The 16,041-nt window shown below is 52.5% G+C and overlaps 1 protein-coding gene across 1 annotated transcript in view; it reads left to right on the top strand.

The window, feature by feature from the left end:
• The first annotated feature begins 3,041 nt into the window (after positions 1-3,041).
• The window catches only part of ZNF513 (zinc finger protein 513), a 31,627-nt gene continuing 18,627 nt past the window's right edge, over positions 3,042-16,041 (top strand). Inside the window, exons 1-2 of the mRNA XM_082252490.1 lie at positions 3,042-3,137; positions 11,440-11,571. Of these exons, the coding sequence (XP_082108616.1) occupies positions 3,098-3,137; positions 11,440-11,571 (172 nt within the window). The 5' untranslated portion in view covers positions 3,042-3,097. The remainder of the gene's footprint in view (positions 3,138-11,439; positions 11,572-16,041) is intronic.

Raw genomic sequence — 16,041 nt, 5'->3', positions numbered from 1 at the left:
AAGTGTTTCCCTGCACTTACTTTGTACGATTCCTGTCCCTGTGTCTCTCTCTGGTTTCCGTCCCCTCTGCTATCCCCGGCGGGAGGGGCCGATCACTCCTCCTGACGTCATCTGAGGAGGAGGGGGAGGAGAGCTGCAGAGAAGGACTAAGTAATCACACAGTGCCACAGACTCTCTAATAAAGTATAAATCAGCATTTGTTGTGTGCAGTGCAGGCACAGGGACACATGATGTTATTTAACAGAGGAGATGGCATACTTTTACTGCACAGGAATGTACTTTATATATAATACAGCATATCTTTATTCATTACATTAAATGCTTGTGGAACGAATCATCTGAGTTTCAATGCTTTCCTATGGGAAAACTTGCTTTGATATACGAGTGTTTTGGATTACAAGCAAGCTGCTGGAACCAATTATACTCGCAAACCAAGGTTCCACTGTACTAGAATTCCCCTGACCTTCATCCAACTCCAATATTTCTAGCAATCCTCTACCCCCGTGCCAAATTTACTATATCTCTAGATCCTTTACCGACCTCCCTCTGCCCCCCAGTTTCAATATATACTATAGACTTCACCTGACCTCTATTAGTTCCCTCAATCTCTAGAGCAGGAGGACCTCATGTTGGACACACCTGCTGCAGACTACCTTCTGACCTCCATTCTGCTCCCTCTTTTTACAGCTATTACTATAGAGTTCCCTTCCCATCCTATAAAGCTCAGGAATTCCTCCACCCCTTATTACCATATATCTAAGCTATCTCCCCTGCCATCACCATCATTCTACACCCATCCCCTCTGTGGAGGGGAGTAAGCGTAGGGAGGAGAGTGGAGGGGAGAGGAGTAAGCGTAGGAAGGAGAGTGGAGGGGAGAGGAGTAAGCGTAGGGAGGAGAGTGGAAGGGAGAGGAGTAAGCGTAGGAAGGAGAGTGGAGGGGAGTAAGCGTAGGAAGGAGAGTGGAGGGGAGAGGAGTAAGCATAGGAAGGAGAGTGGAGGGGAGTAAGCGTAGGAAGGAGAGTGGAGGGGAGTAAGCGTAGGGAGGAGAGTGGAGGGGAGAGGAGTAAGCATAGGAAGGAGAGTGGAGAGGAGTAAGCGTAGGGAGGAGAGTGGAGGGGAGTAAGTGTAGGGAGGAGAGTGGAGGGGAGAGGAGTAAGCATAGGAAGGAGAGTGGAGGGGAGTAAGCATAGGAAGGAGAGTGGAGGGGAGTAAGCGTAGGAAGGAGAATGGAGGGGAGAGGAGTAAGCATAGGAAGGAGAGTGGAGAGGAGTAAGCGTAGGGAGGAGAGTGGAGGGGAGAGGAGTAAGCGTAGGAAGGAGAGTGGAGAGGAGTAAGCGTAGGAAGGAGAGTGGAGGGGAGGGGAGTAAGCGTAGGGAGAAGAGAGGAGTAAGCATAGGAAGGAGAGTGGAGGGGAGTAAGCATAGGGAGGAGAGTGGAGGGGAGAGGAGTAAGCGTAGGAAGGAGAGTGGAGAGGAGTAAGCATAGGAAGGAGAGGGGAGAGGAGTTAGTGTAGGAAGGAGAGTGGAGGGGAGAGGAGTAAGCGTAGGGAGGGGAGGGGAGAGGAGTTAGCGTAGGAAGGAGAGGGGAGAGGAGTTAGTGTAGGAAGGAGAGTGGAGGGGAGTAAGCGTAGGAAGGAGAGTGGAGGGGAGAGGAGTAAGCATAGGGAGGAGAGTGGAGGGGAGAGGAGTAAGCGTAGGGAGGAGAGTGGAGAGGAGAGGAGAAAGCATAGGAAGGAGAGTGGAGGGGAGAGGAGAGGAGTAAGCATAGGAAGGAGAGTGGAGGGGAGGAAAGGGGAGTAAGCGTAGGAAGGAGAGTAGGAATAGAATGAATATAGCAGTCTTCCAAAAGACAAATAGATTTGAAAATAACGAGTATATGAAACGAATCGTTCTAACAATGAATATGATAAAGTGAGAATATGAACTTGATTGAAGGGAAATAAATCAATGCTTCAGCTGCACACATCTCTATCTCACAGTAATAAGCTTCTCTTGGAGTGTGTAAGGTTATCAGTGGTATCTGATGCCTCTCAGTGTTCTCCAGGCCCAGGGTGGATTCCCTGACCTATCATCTAGGTCCACTTGCAGCTGCACCTCCAGTGTCTCTTCTGCACGGCTCATTTCTTCTGCAGACCCATGATGCCGGGATGTGGCGTTTAGTGCCTTGTCCTGACAACCCTCCCATGAAGAGGGCAGTCACCGGGGACCCTACTGGCTATAATTTCCTGTGAGGGGCTTCATCCATGTAAGATCTGGTTGAACCTGTATTGGTCGGGGAGCTCTGCCAGTTGTAGGAATGTTCCACAATTTGTTCTCCCTCTGGCCCCTTTGTTCTTAGATGGGAAGTTGCCCCTCTCCCTCTTGAATGGACCCCCCCCCCCCCTTCCTTTTCTCAGTCTAGCCCCATTCTCTGTTCTTTGTGGAACAAACCAAGGTGTCCATCTATGGGGTCCACATCCTTCCTAGCAGGACTTCTCAGCTCTCTCAGGCTTTTATGACCTTATCTGGCCATACATGGTCCCCCCTCCATACATATTGGAGACATTTCTCTGTGCTTCCACTTAGAAGGAATAGGAGTCCTTCCTCCATTGGGAGAGGAAGCCTGGAGTCCAGCTGTAGACAATACATGGGGAAGGATTTACTAGGGGCACATAGTCTGCACTCCCCCATAGTCTTGCACATGATTGGATGATGGAAGTCAGCAGAGCTTCACCGCAGTCACTAAGCTCTGCGAACAATCGGTGCAGGACTGGAGTGCTTATTCAATCCACCGCCAGGGGTCGCAGTTTTACACCCGCCCCTCTACAATGCGGGGGCGGGGTCAGAATCAATACAGCCCTTTAGTGCTGGCTCCTCCTCCTCCGGGTGGACTGGAGGGGGCGGAGACCGCGAGCTCCTTTGTGATAGAGAGACGTCGGAATGGTCGTTCTGAGTAGGCGGGGAGAAGGGAAACCTGCGGTCATGTGACTAATAGGAGGTGTTGGTTGAATTGAGGGGCGTATCCTGCTTAGAACTACACCTCCCAGGAGGCAGCGCGCCACCGGAAGTACACGGGTGATCGCAGCTGTACGGACCGGAAGTGCCCGAGAGAAGCTAGAATGCCGAGGAGGAAACAGTCCCACCCCCAGCCTGTGAAATGTGAGGCATCAGAGACCTCGTACCTCCTTCATATTACCATCCCCCAACATACTGCACCCCAAAACTCACCCTCCCCCACCTGAACTCAGCCTGAAACACCTCATACTACCCCTCCTCCAACATACTGCACCCCAGTACTTACCCTCCCCCACCTGAGACACCTCATACCACCACCCCTCCCCCAATACACCTCATACCACCACCCCTCCCCACATTACACCCTCTATCTGTCTATATACTACCCCAACCCCCTTGAGACACCTCATACTACCACCCCTCCCCAATACATCCTCCATCTGCCCATATACTACCCCTCCCCCAACATATTGCACCCCAGTACTTACCCTCCCCCATCTGAGACACCTCATACCACCCCTCCCCCAATAAATCCTCCATCTGTCTATATTATTACTCCACCTACCACATACTACCCCCCTCCCCCTCTATCCAAGACACCTCCCTCAGACTACCCCTCCCCCACCCCAATACCCCCTCCACAACACCCAGCCAATCAAACATAAGGCACTGAGAACCTATTACTGGCCACACCACAGTAACCCCCCACCCCTATACCTCCATACTAACCCCTCCCCCACCCAAACTGTATACCTCAATGCTGACTGCCCCCCCCCCCCCTTATATCTGTCCTCCTGTCTATCCCCCCCATCCACCTATCTGTCCTCCTGTCTATCCCCCCCATCCACCTATCTGTCCTCCTGTCTATCCCCCCCCCCATCCACATATCTGTCCTCCTGTCTATCCCCCCCATCCACATATCTGTCCTCCTGTCTATCCCCCCCATCCACATATCTGTCCTCCTGTCTATTGCCCCCCCCCCCCCCTCATCCACATATCCGTCCTCCGGTCTATTCCACCCCCCCCCATCCACACATCTGTTCTGCCGTCTACCCACCCCCTCATCCACATATCCATCCTCCAGTCTATTCCCCCCCCCCTCATCCACGTGTCTGTCCTCCTGTCTATCCCCCCCATCCACATATCTGTCCTCCTGTCTATCCCCCCCCCTCCACATATCTGTCCTCCTGTCTATCCCCCCATCCACATATCTGTCCTCCTGTCTATCCCCCCCCATCCACATATCTGTCCTCCTGTCTATCCCCCCCCATCCACATATCTGTCCTCCTGTCTATCCCCCCATACACATATCTGTCCTCCTGTCTATCCCCCCCATCCACATATCTGTCCTCCTGTCTTTCCCCCCCCCATCCACATATCTGTCCTCCTGTCTATCCCCCCCCCCATCCACATATCTGTCCTCCTGTCTATCTCCCCATCCACATATCTATCCTCCTGTCTATTGCCCCCCCCCCTCATCCACATATCCGTCCTCCGGTCTATTCCCCCCCCCCATCCACACATCTGTTCTGCCGTCTACCCCCCCCCCCCTCATCCACATATCCATCCTCCAGTCTATTCCCCCCCATCCACGTGTCTGTCCTCCTGTCTATCCCCCCCCATCCACATATCTGTCCTCCTGTCTATCCCCCCCATCCACATATCTGTCCTCCTGTCTATCCCCCCCATCCACATATCTGTCCTCCTGTCTATCCCCCCCATCCACATCTGTCCTCCTGTCTATCCCCCCCATCCACATATCTGTCCTCCTGTCTATCCCCCCCATCCACATATCTGTCCTCCTGTCTATCTCCCCATCCACATATCTGTCCTCCTGTCTATCCCCCCATCCACATATCTGTCCTCCTGTCTATCCCCCCCATCCACATATCTGTCCTCCTGTCTATCCCCCCCATCCACATATCTGTCCTCCTGTCTATCCCCCCATCCACATATCTGTCCTCCTGTCTATCCCCCCCATCCACATATCTGTCCTCCTGTCTATCTCCCCATCCACATATCTATCCTCCTGTCTATTGCCCCCCCCCCCCCCTCATCCACATGTCTGCCCTCCTGTCTACCCCCCCCCCCTCTTCCACATATCCGTCCTCCGGTCTATTCCCCCCCCCCATCCACACATCTGTTCTGCCGTCTACCCACCCCCTCATCCACATATCCATCCTCCAGTCTATTCCCCCCCCCCTCATCCACGTGTCTGTCCTCCTGTCTATCCCCCCCATCCACATATCTGTCCTCCTGTCTATCCCCCCCCTCCACATATCTGTCCTCCTGTCTATCCCCCCATCCACATATCTGTCCTCCTGTCTATCCCCCCCCATCCACATATCTGTCCTCCTGTCTATCCCCCCCCATCCACATATCTGTCCTCCTGTCTATCCCCCCCATCCACATATCTGTCCTCCTGTCTATCCCCCCCATCCACATATCTGTCCTCCTGTCTATCCCCCCATCCACATATCTGTCCTCCTGTCTATCCCCCCCATCCACATATCTGTCCTCCTGTCTATTGCCCCCCCCCCTCATCCACATATCCGTCCTCCGGTCTATTCCCCCCCCCCCATCCACACATCTGTTCTGCCGTCTACCCACCCCCTCATCCACATATCCATTCTCCAGTCTATTCCCCCCCCCCTCATCCACGTGTCTGTCCTCCTGTCTATCCCCCCCATCCACATATCTGTCCTCCTGTCTATCCCCCCCCTCCACATATCTGTCCTCCTGTCTATCCCCCCATCCACATATCTGTCCTCCTGTCTATCCCCCCCCATCCACATATCTGTCCTCCTGTCTATCCCCCCCATCCACATATCTGTCCTCCTGTCTATCCCCCCCATACACATATCTGTCCTCCTGTCTATCCCCCCCATCCACATATCTGTCCTCCTGTCTTTCCCCCCCCCATCCACATATCTGTCCTCCTGTCTATCCCCCCCCATCCACATATCTGTCCTCCTGTCTATCTCCCCATCCACATATCTATCCTCCTGTCTATTGCCCCCCCCCCTCATCCACATATCCGTCCTCCGGTCTATTCCCCCCCCCCCATCCACACATCTGTTCTGCCGTCTACCCCCCCCCCCTCATCCACATATCCATCCTCCAGTCTATTCCCCCCCATCCACGTGTCTGTCCTCCTGTCTATCCCCCCCCCCCATCCACATATCTGTCCTCCTGTCTATCCCCCCCATCCACATATCTGTCCTCCTGTCTATCCCCCCCATCCACATATCTGTCCTCCTGTCTATCCCCCCCATCCACATATCTGTCCTCCTGTCTATCCCCCCATCCACATATCTGTCCTCCTGTCTATCCCCCCCATCCACATATCTGTCCTCCTGTCTATCCCCCCCATCCACATATCTGTCCTCCTGTCTATCCCCCCCATCCACATATCTGTCCTCCTGTCTATCCCCCCCATCCACATCTGTCCTCCTGTCTATCCCCCCATCCACATATCTGTCCTCCTGTCTATCCCCCCCATCCACATATCTGTCCTCCTGTCTATCCCCCCCATCCACATATCTGTCCTCCTGTCTATCTCCCCATCCACATATCTGTCCTCCTGTCTATCCCCCCATCCACATATCTGTCCTCCTGTCTATCCCCCCCATCCACATATCTGTCCTCCTGTCTATCCCCCCATCCACATATCTGTCCTCCTGTCTATCCCCCCCATCCACATATCTGTCCTCCTGTCTATCTCCCCATCCACATATCTATCCTCCTGTCTATTGCCCCCCCCCCCTCTTCCACATATCCGTCCTCCGGTCTATTCCCCCCCCCCCATCCACACATCTGTTCTGCCGTCTACCCACCCCCTCATCCACATATCCATCCTCCAGTCTATTCCCCCCCCCCCTCATCCACGTGTCTGTCCTCCTGTCTATCCCCCCCATCCACATATCTGTCCTCCTGTCTATCTCCCCATCCACATATCTGTCCTCCTGTCTATCCCCCCATCCACATATCTGTCCTCCTGTCTATCCCCCCCCATCCACATATCTGTCCTCCTGTCTATCCCCCCATCCACATATCTGTCCTCCTGTCTATCCCCCCCCATCCACATATCTGTCCTCCTGTCTATCCCCCCCATCCACATATCTGTCCTCCTGTCTATCCCCCCATCCACATATCTGTCCTCCTGTCTATCCCCCCCATCCACATATCTGTCCTCCTGTCTATTGCCCCCCCCCCTCATCCACATATCCGTCCTCCGGTCTATTCCCCCCCCCCATCCACACATCTGTTCTGCCGTCTACCCACCCCCTCATCCACATATCCATTCTCCAGTCTATTCCCCCCCCCCCCTCATCCACGTGTCTGTCCTCCTGTCTATCCCCCCCATCCACATATCTGTCCTCCTGTCTATCCCCCCCCTCCACATATCTGTCCTCCTGTCTATCCCCCCATCCACATATCTGTCCTCCTGTCTATCCCCCCCCATCCACATATCTGTCCTCCTGTCTATCCCCCCCCATCCACATATCTGTCCTCCTGTCTATCCCCCCCATACACATATCTGTCCTCCTGTCTATCCCCCCCATCCACATATCTGTCCTCCTGTCTTTCCCCCCCCCCATCCACATATCTGTCCTCCTGTCTATCCCCCCCCATCCACATATCTGTCCTCCTGTCTATCTCCCCATCCACATATCTATCCTCCTGTCTATTGCCCCCCCCCCCTCATCCACATATCCGTCCTCCGGTCTATTCCCCCCCCCCATCCACACATCTGTTCTGCCGTCTACCCCCCCCCCCCTCATCCACATATCCATCCTCCAGTCTATTCCCCCCCATCCACGTGTCTGTCCTCCTGTCTATCCCCCCCCCATCCACATATCTGTCCTCCTGTCTATCCCCCCCATCCACATATCTGTCCTCCTGTCTATCCCCCCCATCCACATATCTGTCCTCCTGTCTATCCCCCCCATCCACATATCTGTCCTCCTGTCTATCCCCCCATCCACATATCTGTCCTCCTGTCTATCCCCCCCATCCACATATCTGTCCTCCTGTCTATCCCCCCCCATCCACATATCTGTCCTCCTGTCTATCTCCCCATCCACATATCTGTCCTCCTGTCTATCCCCCATCCACATATCTGTCCTCCTGTCTATCCCCCCCATCCACATATCTGTCCTCCTGTCTATCCCCCCCATCCACATATCTGTCCTCCTGTCTATCCCCCCATCCACATATCTGTCCTCCTGTCTATCCCCCCCATCCACATATCTGTCCTCCTGTCTATCCCCCCCATCCACATATCTGTCCTCCTGTCTATCTCCCCATCCACATATCTATCCTCCTGTCTATTGCCCCCCCCCCTCATCCACATGTCTGCCCTCCTGTCTACCCCCCCCCTCTTCCACATATCCGTCCTCCGGTCTATTCCCCCCCCCCCATCCACACATCTGTTCTGCCGTCTACCCACCCCCTCATCCACATATCCATCCTCCAGTCTATTCCCCCCCCCCCCCTCATCCACGTGTCTGTCCTCCTGTCTATCCCCCCCCATCCACATATCTGTCCTCCTGTCTATCCCCCCCCCATCCACATATCTGTCCTCCTGTCTATCCCCCCATCCACATATCTGTCCTCCTGTCTATCCCCCCCATCCACATATCTGTCCTCCTGTCTATCCCCCCATACACATATCTGTCCTCCTGTCTATCCCCCCCATCCACATATCTGTCCTCCTGTCTATCCCCCCCCATCCACATATCTGTCCTCCTGTCTATCCCCCCCCTCATCCACATATCTGTCCTCCTGTCTATCCCCCCATCCACATATCCATCCTCCGGTCTATCCCCCCCCCCATCCACATATCTGTCCTCCTGTCTATCTCCCCATCCACATATCTATCCTCCTGTCTATTGCCCCCCTCCCTCATCCACATGTCTGCCCTCCTGTCTACCCCCCCCCTTCCACATGTCTGCCCTACTGCCTACCCCCCCCCTCATCCACATATCCGTCCTCCGGTCTATTTCCCCCCCCCCCATCCACACATCTGTTCTGCCGTCTACCCCCCCCTCATCCACATATCCATCCTCCAGTCTATTCCCCCCCCCCATCCACGTGTCTGTCCTCCTGTCTATCCCCCCCCATCCACATATCTGTCCTCCTGTCTTTCCCCCCCCCCCCATCCACATATCTGTCCTCCTGTCTTTCCCCCCCCCTCCCCATCCACATATCTGTCCTCCTGTCTATCCCCCCCCATACACATATCTGTCCTCCTGTCTATCCCCCCCCATACACATATCTGTCCTCCTGTCTATCCCCCCCATCCACATATCTGTCCTCCTGTCTATCCCCCCATCCACATATCTGTCCTCCTGTCTATCCCCCATCCACATATCCGTCCTCCTGTCTATTGCCCCCCCCCCCCTCATCCACATGTCTGCCCTCCTGTCTATCCCCCCCCTCTTCCACATGTCTGCCCTACTGCCTACCCCCCCCCCTCATCCACATATCTGTCCTCCTGTCTACCCCCCCCTCATCCACATATCTGTCCTCCTGTCTATCCCCCCATCCACATATCCATCCTCCGGTCTATCCCCCCCCTCATTCACATGTCTGTCCTCCTGTCTACCCCCCGCCCCCTCATCCACATATCTGTCCTCCTGTCTATCCCCCCCCCATCCACATATCTGTCCTCCTGTCTATCCCCCCATCCACATATCTGTGATCCGGTCTATTGCCCCCCCCCCCCTCATCCACATGTCTGCCCTCCTGTCTACCCCCCCCCCTCATCCACATATCCATCCTCCGGTCTATTCCCCCCCCCCCTCATTCACATGTCTGTCCTACTGTCTACCCCCCCCTCATCCACATATATGTAATCCTGTCTACCCCCCCCCATCCACATATCTGTCCTCCTGTCTACCCTCCCCCTCATCCACATGTCTGTCCTCCTGTCTACCCCCCCCCTCATCCACATGTCTGTCCTCCTGTCTACCCCCCCCTCATCCACATATCTGTCCTACTGTCTACCCCCCCATCCACATGTCTGCCCTACTGTCTATCCCCCCCCCATCCACATATCCGTCCTCCGGTCTATCCCCCCCCCATCCACATGCACGCCATGCACCCCAAAACTCGCCCTCCCCCACCTGAACTCAGCCTAAAACACCTCATACTACCCCTCCACAACATACTGCACCCCAGTACTTACCCTCCCCCACCTGAGACACCTCATACCACCCCTGGCCCCTCCCCCAACATACTGCACCCCCCCCCCTCATCCACATATCTGTCCTCCTGTCTACCCCCCCCCCCATCCACATATCTGTCCTTCTGTCTATCCCCCCCATCCACATGTCTGCCCTACTGTCTATCCCCCCCCCATCCACATATCCGTCCTCCGGTCTATCCCCCCCTCATCCACATGTCTGCTTTATTTGTACCCCCCCCCTCTCATCCACATATCCATTCTCCTGTCTATCCCCCCCATCCACATGTCTGCCCCACTGTCTATCCCCCCCCATCCACATATCCGTCCTCTGGTCTATCCCCCCCCCCATCCACATATCCGTCCTCCGGACTATTCCCCCCCCCCTCATCCACATGTCTGTCCTCATGTCTACCCCCCTCCCCCCCATCCACATATCCGTTCTCCGGTCTATCCCCCCCCCCCTTATCCACATGTCTGTCCTCCTGTCTACCCCCCCTCATCCACATATCTGTCCTTCTGTCTACCCCCCCTCATCCACATATCTGTCCTCCTGTCTACCCTCCTGTCTACCCCCCCATCCACATGTCTGCCCTCCTGTCTACCCCCCCCCATCCACATGTCTGCCCTGCTGTCTACCCTCCCCCCATCCACGTCTGCCCTGCTGTCTACCCTCCCCCCGTCCACATATCTGCCCTCCTGTCTATCCCCCCATCCACATGTCTGCCCTTCTGTCTACCCCCCCCCCCCCGTTCATCCACATGTCTGTCCTCCTGTCTATCCCCCTCATCCACATATCTGTCCTCCTGTCTATCCCCCCCATCCACATATCTGTCCTCCTGTCTATCCCCCCCTCATCCACATGTCTGCCCTCCTGTCTACCCCCCCTCCCCTCATCCACATGTCTGCCCTACTGTCTACCCCCCCATGCACATATCCATCCTCCAGTCTATCCCCCTCATCCACATATCCGTTCTCTGGTCTATCCCCCCCCCCATCCACATATCCGTCCCCCCTGTCTATCCCCCCATCCACATGTCTATCCTCCTGTCTACCCCCCCCCCCCCTCCCTCCTCATCCACTCCACATATCCGTCCTCCTGTCTATCCTCCTCCTCCTCCTCCACATATCTGATCTCCTGTCTGTCTCCCCCTTGCCTGTCTATCCCTCCACCCATCCTCCTCCTGGTTTGTCCTTTCATATATATATATATATATATATCTCTGCTCTAATTATTGTCTCTCTCTGATTTGACAGGTGGTGGAGGGGTGGAGCCTTTAGGTCCTGGAGCCAGCACTGTGGTCCTGGAGTCAGATCTTCTCCTGAGTGATGATTTAGAGCTGTGTGATGGCACTGAGCGTCTTCTCTCCTTCTCCCGGGACTCCGAGGGTGAGTGTCTCCTCCCCATAGGGGGCTGTATACCGATGGAGGGTGAGTGTCTCCTCCCCATAGGGTGCTGTATACCGGTGGAGGGTGAGTGTCTCCTCCTCATAGGGTGCTGTATACAGGTGGAGGGTGAGTGTCTCCTCCCCATAGGGTGCTGTATACCGGTGGAGGGTGTGTCTCCTCCCCATAGGGTGCTGTATACCGGTGGAGGGTGAGTGTCTCCTCTCCATAGGGTGCTGTATACCGGTGGAGGGTGAGTGTCTCCTCCCCATAGGGTGCTGTATACCGGTGGAGGGTGAGTGTCTCCTCCCCATAGGGTGCTGTATACAGGTGGAGGGTGAGTGTCTCCTCCCCATAGTGGGCTGTATACCGATGGAGGGTGAGTGTCTCCTCCCCATAGGGTGCTGTATACCGGTGGAGGGTGAGTGTCTCCTCCTCATAGGGTGCTGTATACAGGTGGAGGGTGAGTGTCTCCTCCCCATAGGGTGCTGTATACCGGTGGAGGGTGAGTGTCTCCTCCCCATAGGGTGCTGTATACCGGTGGAGGGTGAGTGTCTCCTCCCCATAGGGTGCTGTATACCGGTGGAGGGTGAGTGTCTCCTCCCCATAGGGTGCTGTATACCGGTGGAGGGTGAGTGTCTCCTCCCCATAGGGTGCTGTATACCGGTGGAGGGCAAGTGTCTCCTCCCCATAGGGTGCTGTATACCGGTGGAGGGTGAGTGTCTCCTCATAGGGTGCTTTATACCAGTAGAGGGTGAGTGTCTCCTCCCCATAGGGTGCTGTATACCGGTGGAGGTTGAGTGTCTCCTCCCCATAGGGGGCTGTATACCGGTGGAGGGTGAGTGTCTCCTCCCCATAGGGTGCCGTATACCGGTGGAGGTTGAGTGTCTCCTCCCCATAGGGGGCTGTATACCGGTGGAGGGTGAGTGTCTCCTCCCCATAGAGTGCCGTATACCGGTGGAGGGTGAGTGTCTCCTCCCCATAGGGTGCTGTATACCGGTGGAGGGTGAGTGTCTCCTAATGCAAATTGTCTGCTAGTATTTTCTGATAACAGGCTGCATTCATCTTGCCATCAATTTTCACAAGATTCCCCGTGCCTTTAGAGCTCACACAGCCCCAAAACATCAGTGAACCGCCACCATGCTTCACAGTGGGGATGGTATTCTTATTGCCATAGGCCTTGTTGACCCCTCTCCAAACATAGCGCTTATGGTTGTGACTATAAAGATCTATTTTGGTCTCACCACTCCAGTGTACAGTGTGCCAGAAGCTGTGAGGCGTGTCAAGGTGTTGTGAGGCGTATTGCAACCAAGCTTTTTTGTTGCATTGGCACAGTAAAGGCTTCTTTCTGACAACTCGAATCCATGCAGCTCATTTTTGTTTAAATATCGTCGTATTGTGGAAACAACCACACTGTCTTTTTCTAGAGTAGCCTGTATTTCTTTTGAGGTTACATTTTTGGGTTTTTCTTTGCATCCCCAACAATTTTTTTGGTAGTTGTGGCTGCAATCTTTCTTGCTCTACCTGACTTTGGCTTGGTATCAAAAGATCCCTGAATTTTCCACTTCTTAATAAGTGATTGAACAGTCCTGACTGGCATATATAAGGCTTTGGATATCTTTACATATTCTTTCCCATCTTTATAAAGTTCCATTACCTTGTTACGCAGGTCTTTTGACAGTTCTTTTTATTAGATTCGTCTGTCTGTAGCCAATCTGTCCTTGTTTTTCGATCCGCCAGATCTGGGGAAAATAAGTTTCCCAAAGTGTTGTAAGCAATATTTGCAAAGGTTTATTACGGCGGATTGGTTATAGACAGAAAAGAAGTTAGGCGTTTCTTAAAATTAGAATAACCAATAAAACATTACATTCTTCTTGGTATAACTACGTAAAACTAGAATAACTCAAGGTGTCTCACACAAGGAGCATTAAGTTACAGAGAAATTAAACTAGCATAAAGAAATGAAGCTAGAAACTATTACACAAGATGGCATTATACAAGATGGACGCCAATAGATTTAAACATACAGAGTATCTCACAAAAGTAAGTGCACCCCTCACATTTTTGGAAATAGTTTATTATATGTTTTCATGTGACAACACTGAAGAAATGACACTTTGCTACAATGTAGTGAGTGTACAGCTTGTATAACAGTGTAAATTTGCTGTCCCCTCAAAATATCTCAACACACAGCCATTAATGACTAAACCGCTGGCAACAAAAGTGAGTACACCCCTAAGTGAAAATGTCCAAATTGGGCTCAAAGCGTCAATATTTTGTGTGGCTGCAATTGATTTCCAGCACTGCCTTAACCCTCTTGGGCATGGAGTTCTCCAGAGCTTCACAGGTTGTCACTGGAGTCCTCTTCCACTCCTCCATGACGACATCACAGAGCTGGAGGATGTTAGAGACCTTGCGCTCCTCCACTCTCCGTTTGAGGATGCCCCACAGATGCGCAATAGGGTTTAGGTCTGGAGACATGCTTGGTCAGTCCATCACCTTTACCCTCAGCTGCCTTAGTAAGGCAGTGGTTGTCTTGAATGTCGTTATCATGTTGGAATACTGCCTTGCGGCCCAGTCTCTGAAGGGAGGGGATCATGCTCTGCTTCAGTATGTCACAGTACATGTTGGCATTCATGGTTCCCTCAATGAACTGTAGCTCCCCAGTGCTGGCAGCACTCATGCAGCCCCAGACCATGACACTCCCACCACCATGCTGACTGTAGGAAGACACACTTGTCTTTGTACTCCTCACCTGGTTGCCGCCACACACGCTTGACACCATCTGAACCAAATAAGTTTATCTTGGTCTCATCAGACCACAGGACATGGTTCCAGTAATCCATGTCTTTAGTCTGATTGTCTTCAGCAAACTGTTTGCGGCTTTCTTGTGCATCATCTTTAGAAGAGGCTTCCTTCTGGGATGACAGCCATGCAGACCAATTTGATGCAGTGTGCGGCGTATGGTCTGAGCACTGACAGGCTGACCCCCCACCCCTTCAACCGCTGCAGCAATGCTGGCAGCACTCATACGTCTATTTCCCAAAGACAACCTCTGGATATGACGCTGAGCACGTCCACTCAACTTCTTTGGTCGACCATGGTGAGGCCTGTTCTGAGTGGAACCTGTCCTGATAAACCGCTATATGGTCTTGGCCAACGTGCTGCAGCTCAGTTTCAGGGTCTTGGCCATCTTCTTATAGCCTAGGCCATCTTTATGTAGAGCAACAATTCTTTTTTTCAGGTCCTCAGAGTTCTTTGCCATGAGGTGCCATGTTGAACTTCCAGTAACCAGTATGAGAAGAGTGAGAGCGATAACACCAAATTTACCACACCTGCTCCCCATTCACACCTGAGACCTTGTAACACTAACGAGTCACATGACACCGGGGAGGGAAAATGGCTAATTGGGCCCAATTTGGATATTGTCACTTAGGGGTGTACTCACTTTTGTTGACAGCAGTTTAGACATTAATGGCTGTGTGTTGAGTTATTTGAGGGGACAGCAAATTTACACTGTTATACAAGCTGTACACTCACTACTTTACATTGTAGCAAAGTGTCATTTCTTCAGTGTTGTCACATGAAAAGATAGAATAAAATATTCACAAAAATGTAAGGGGTGTACTTACTTTTGTGAGATACTGTGTGTTTCCTTTAACTTTTCTGCTCCCCATCCATGTGAGAGATAACAAACTCATTGATTATTTATGCAGAAACGAATTGCAATTTAAAAAGCCACAGATGTGGGAAATTAACCTTTAATTGCCATTTTAACCTGTGTGTGTCACCTTGTGTGTCTGTACCAAGGCCAAACATTCCAGGGAATGGGAACTTTTCATCGGGGCCATTTGGGTTATTTCTGATTTTCATTATGATTTAAAAAAGCAACTATGTGATAATAAATGGCTTCATATGATTGCGATCCCTAAATGCAAGACAGGTTTTTGGCATGATCAGTCATATTTTCAATACCAATGCCAAAAAAGTCACCCTTTATGCCAGAGGAGGCGGGCAAACGTTTGAGCACAGCTGTAAGTGGAGTGGGGTCTGTGTATAGATGTATATAATGTGTATATGTGCCTTGAAAAAGTATTCATACCCCTTGAAATTTTCCACATTTTGTCAAGTTACAACCAAAAACATAAATGTATTTTATCGGGATTTTATGTGATAGACCGACACAAAGTGGCACATAATTGTGAAGTGGAAGGAAAATGAACCGCCTTTCCCTGCAATTACAGCTGCAAGTCTTTTTGGGGATGTCTCTACCAGCTTTGTACATCTATAGAGGGACATTTTTGCCCATTCTTCTTTGAAGAATATCTCAAGCTCTGTCAGATTGGATGGAGAGCGTCTGTGAACAGCAATTGTCAAGTCTTGCCACAGATTCTCAATTGGATTTAGGTCTGGACCTTGAGTGGGCCATTCTAACACATGAATATGCTTTAAGCTAAACCATTCCATTGTAGC

Source organism: Pelophylax lessonae (genome assembly GCF_965119305.1).
Source record: "Pelophylax lessonae genome assembly, chromosome: 3".
In the NCBI taxonomy this organism is placed as follows: domain Eukaryota; kingdom Metazoa; phylum Chordata; class Amphibia; order Anura; family Ranidae; genus Pelophylax; species Pelophylax lessonae.
This window is presented reverse-complemented; position numbering and strand designations above follow the sequence as displayed.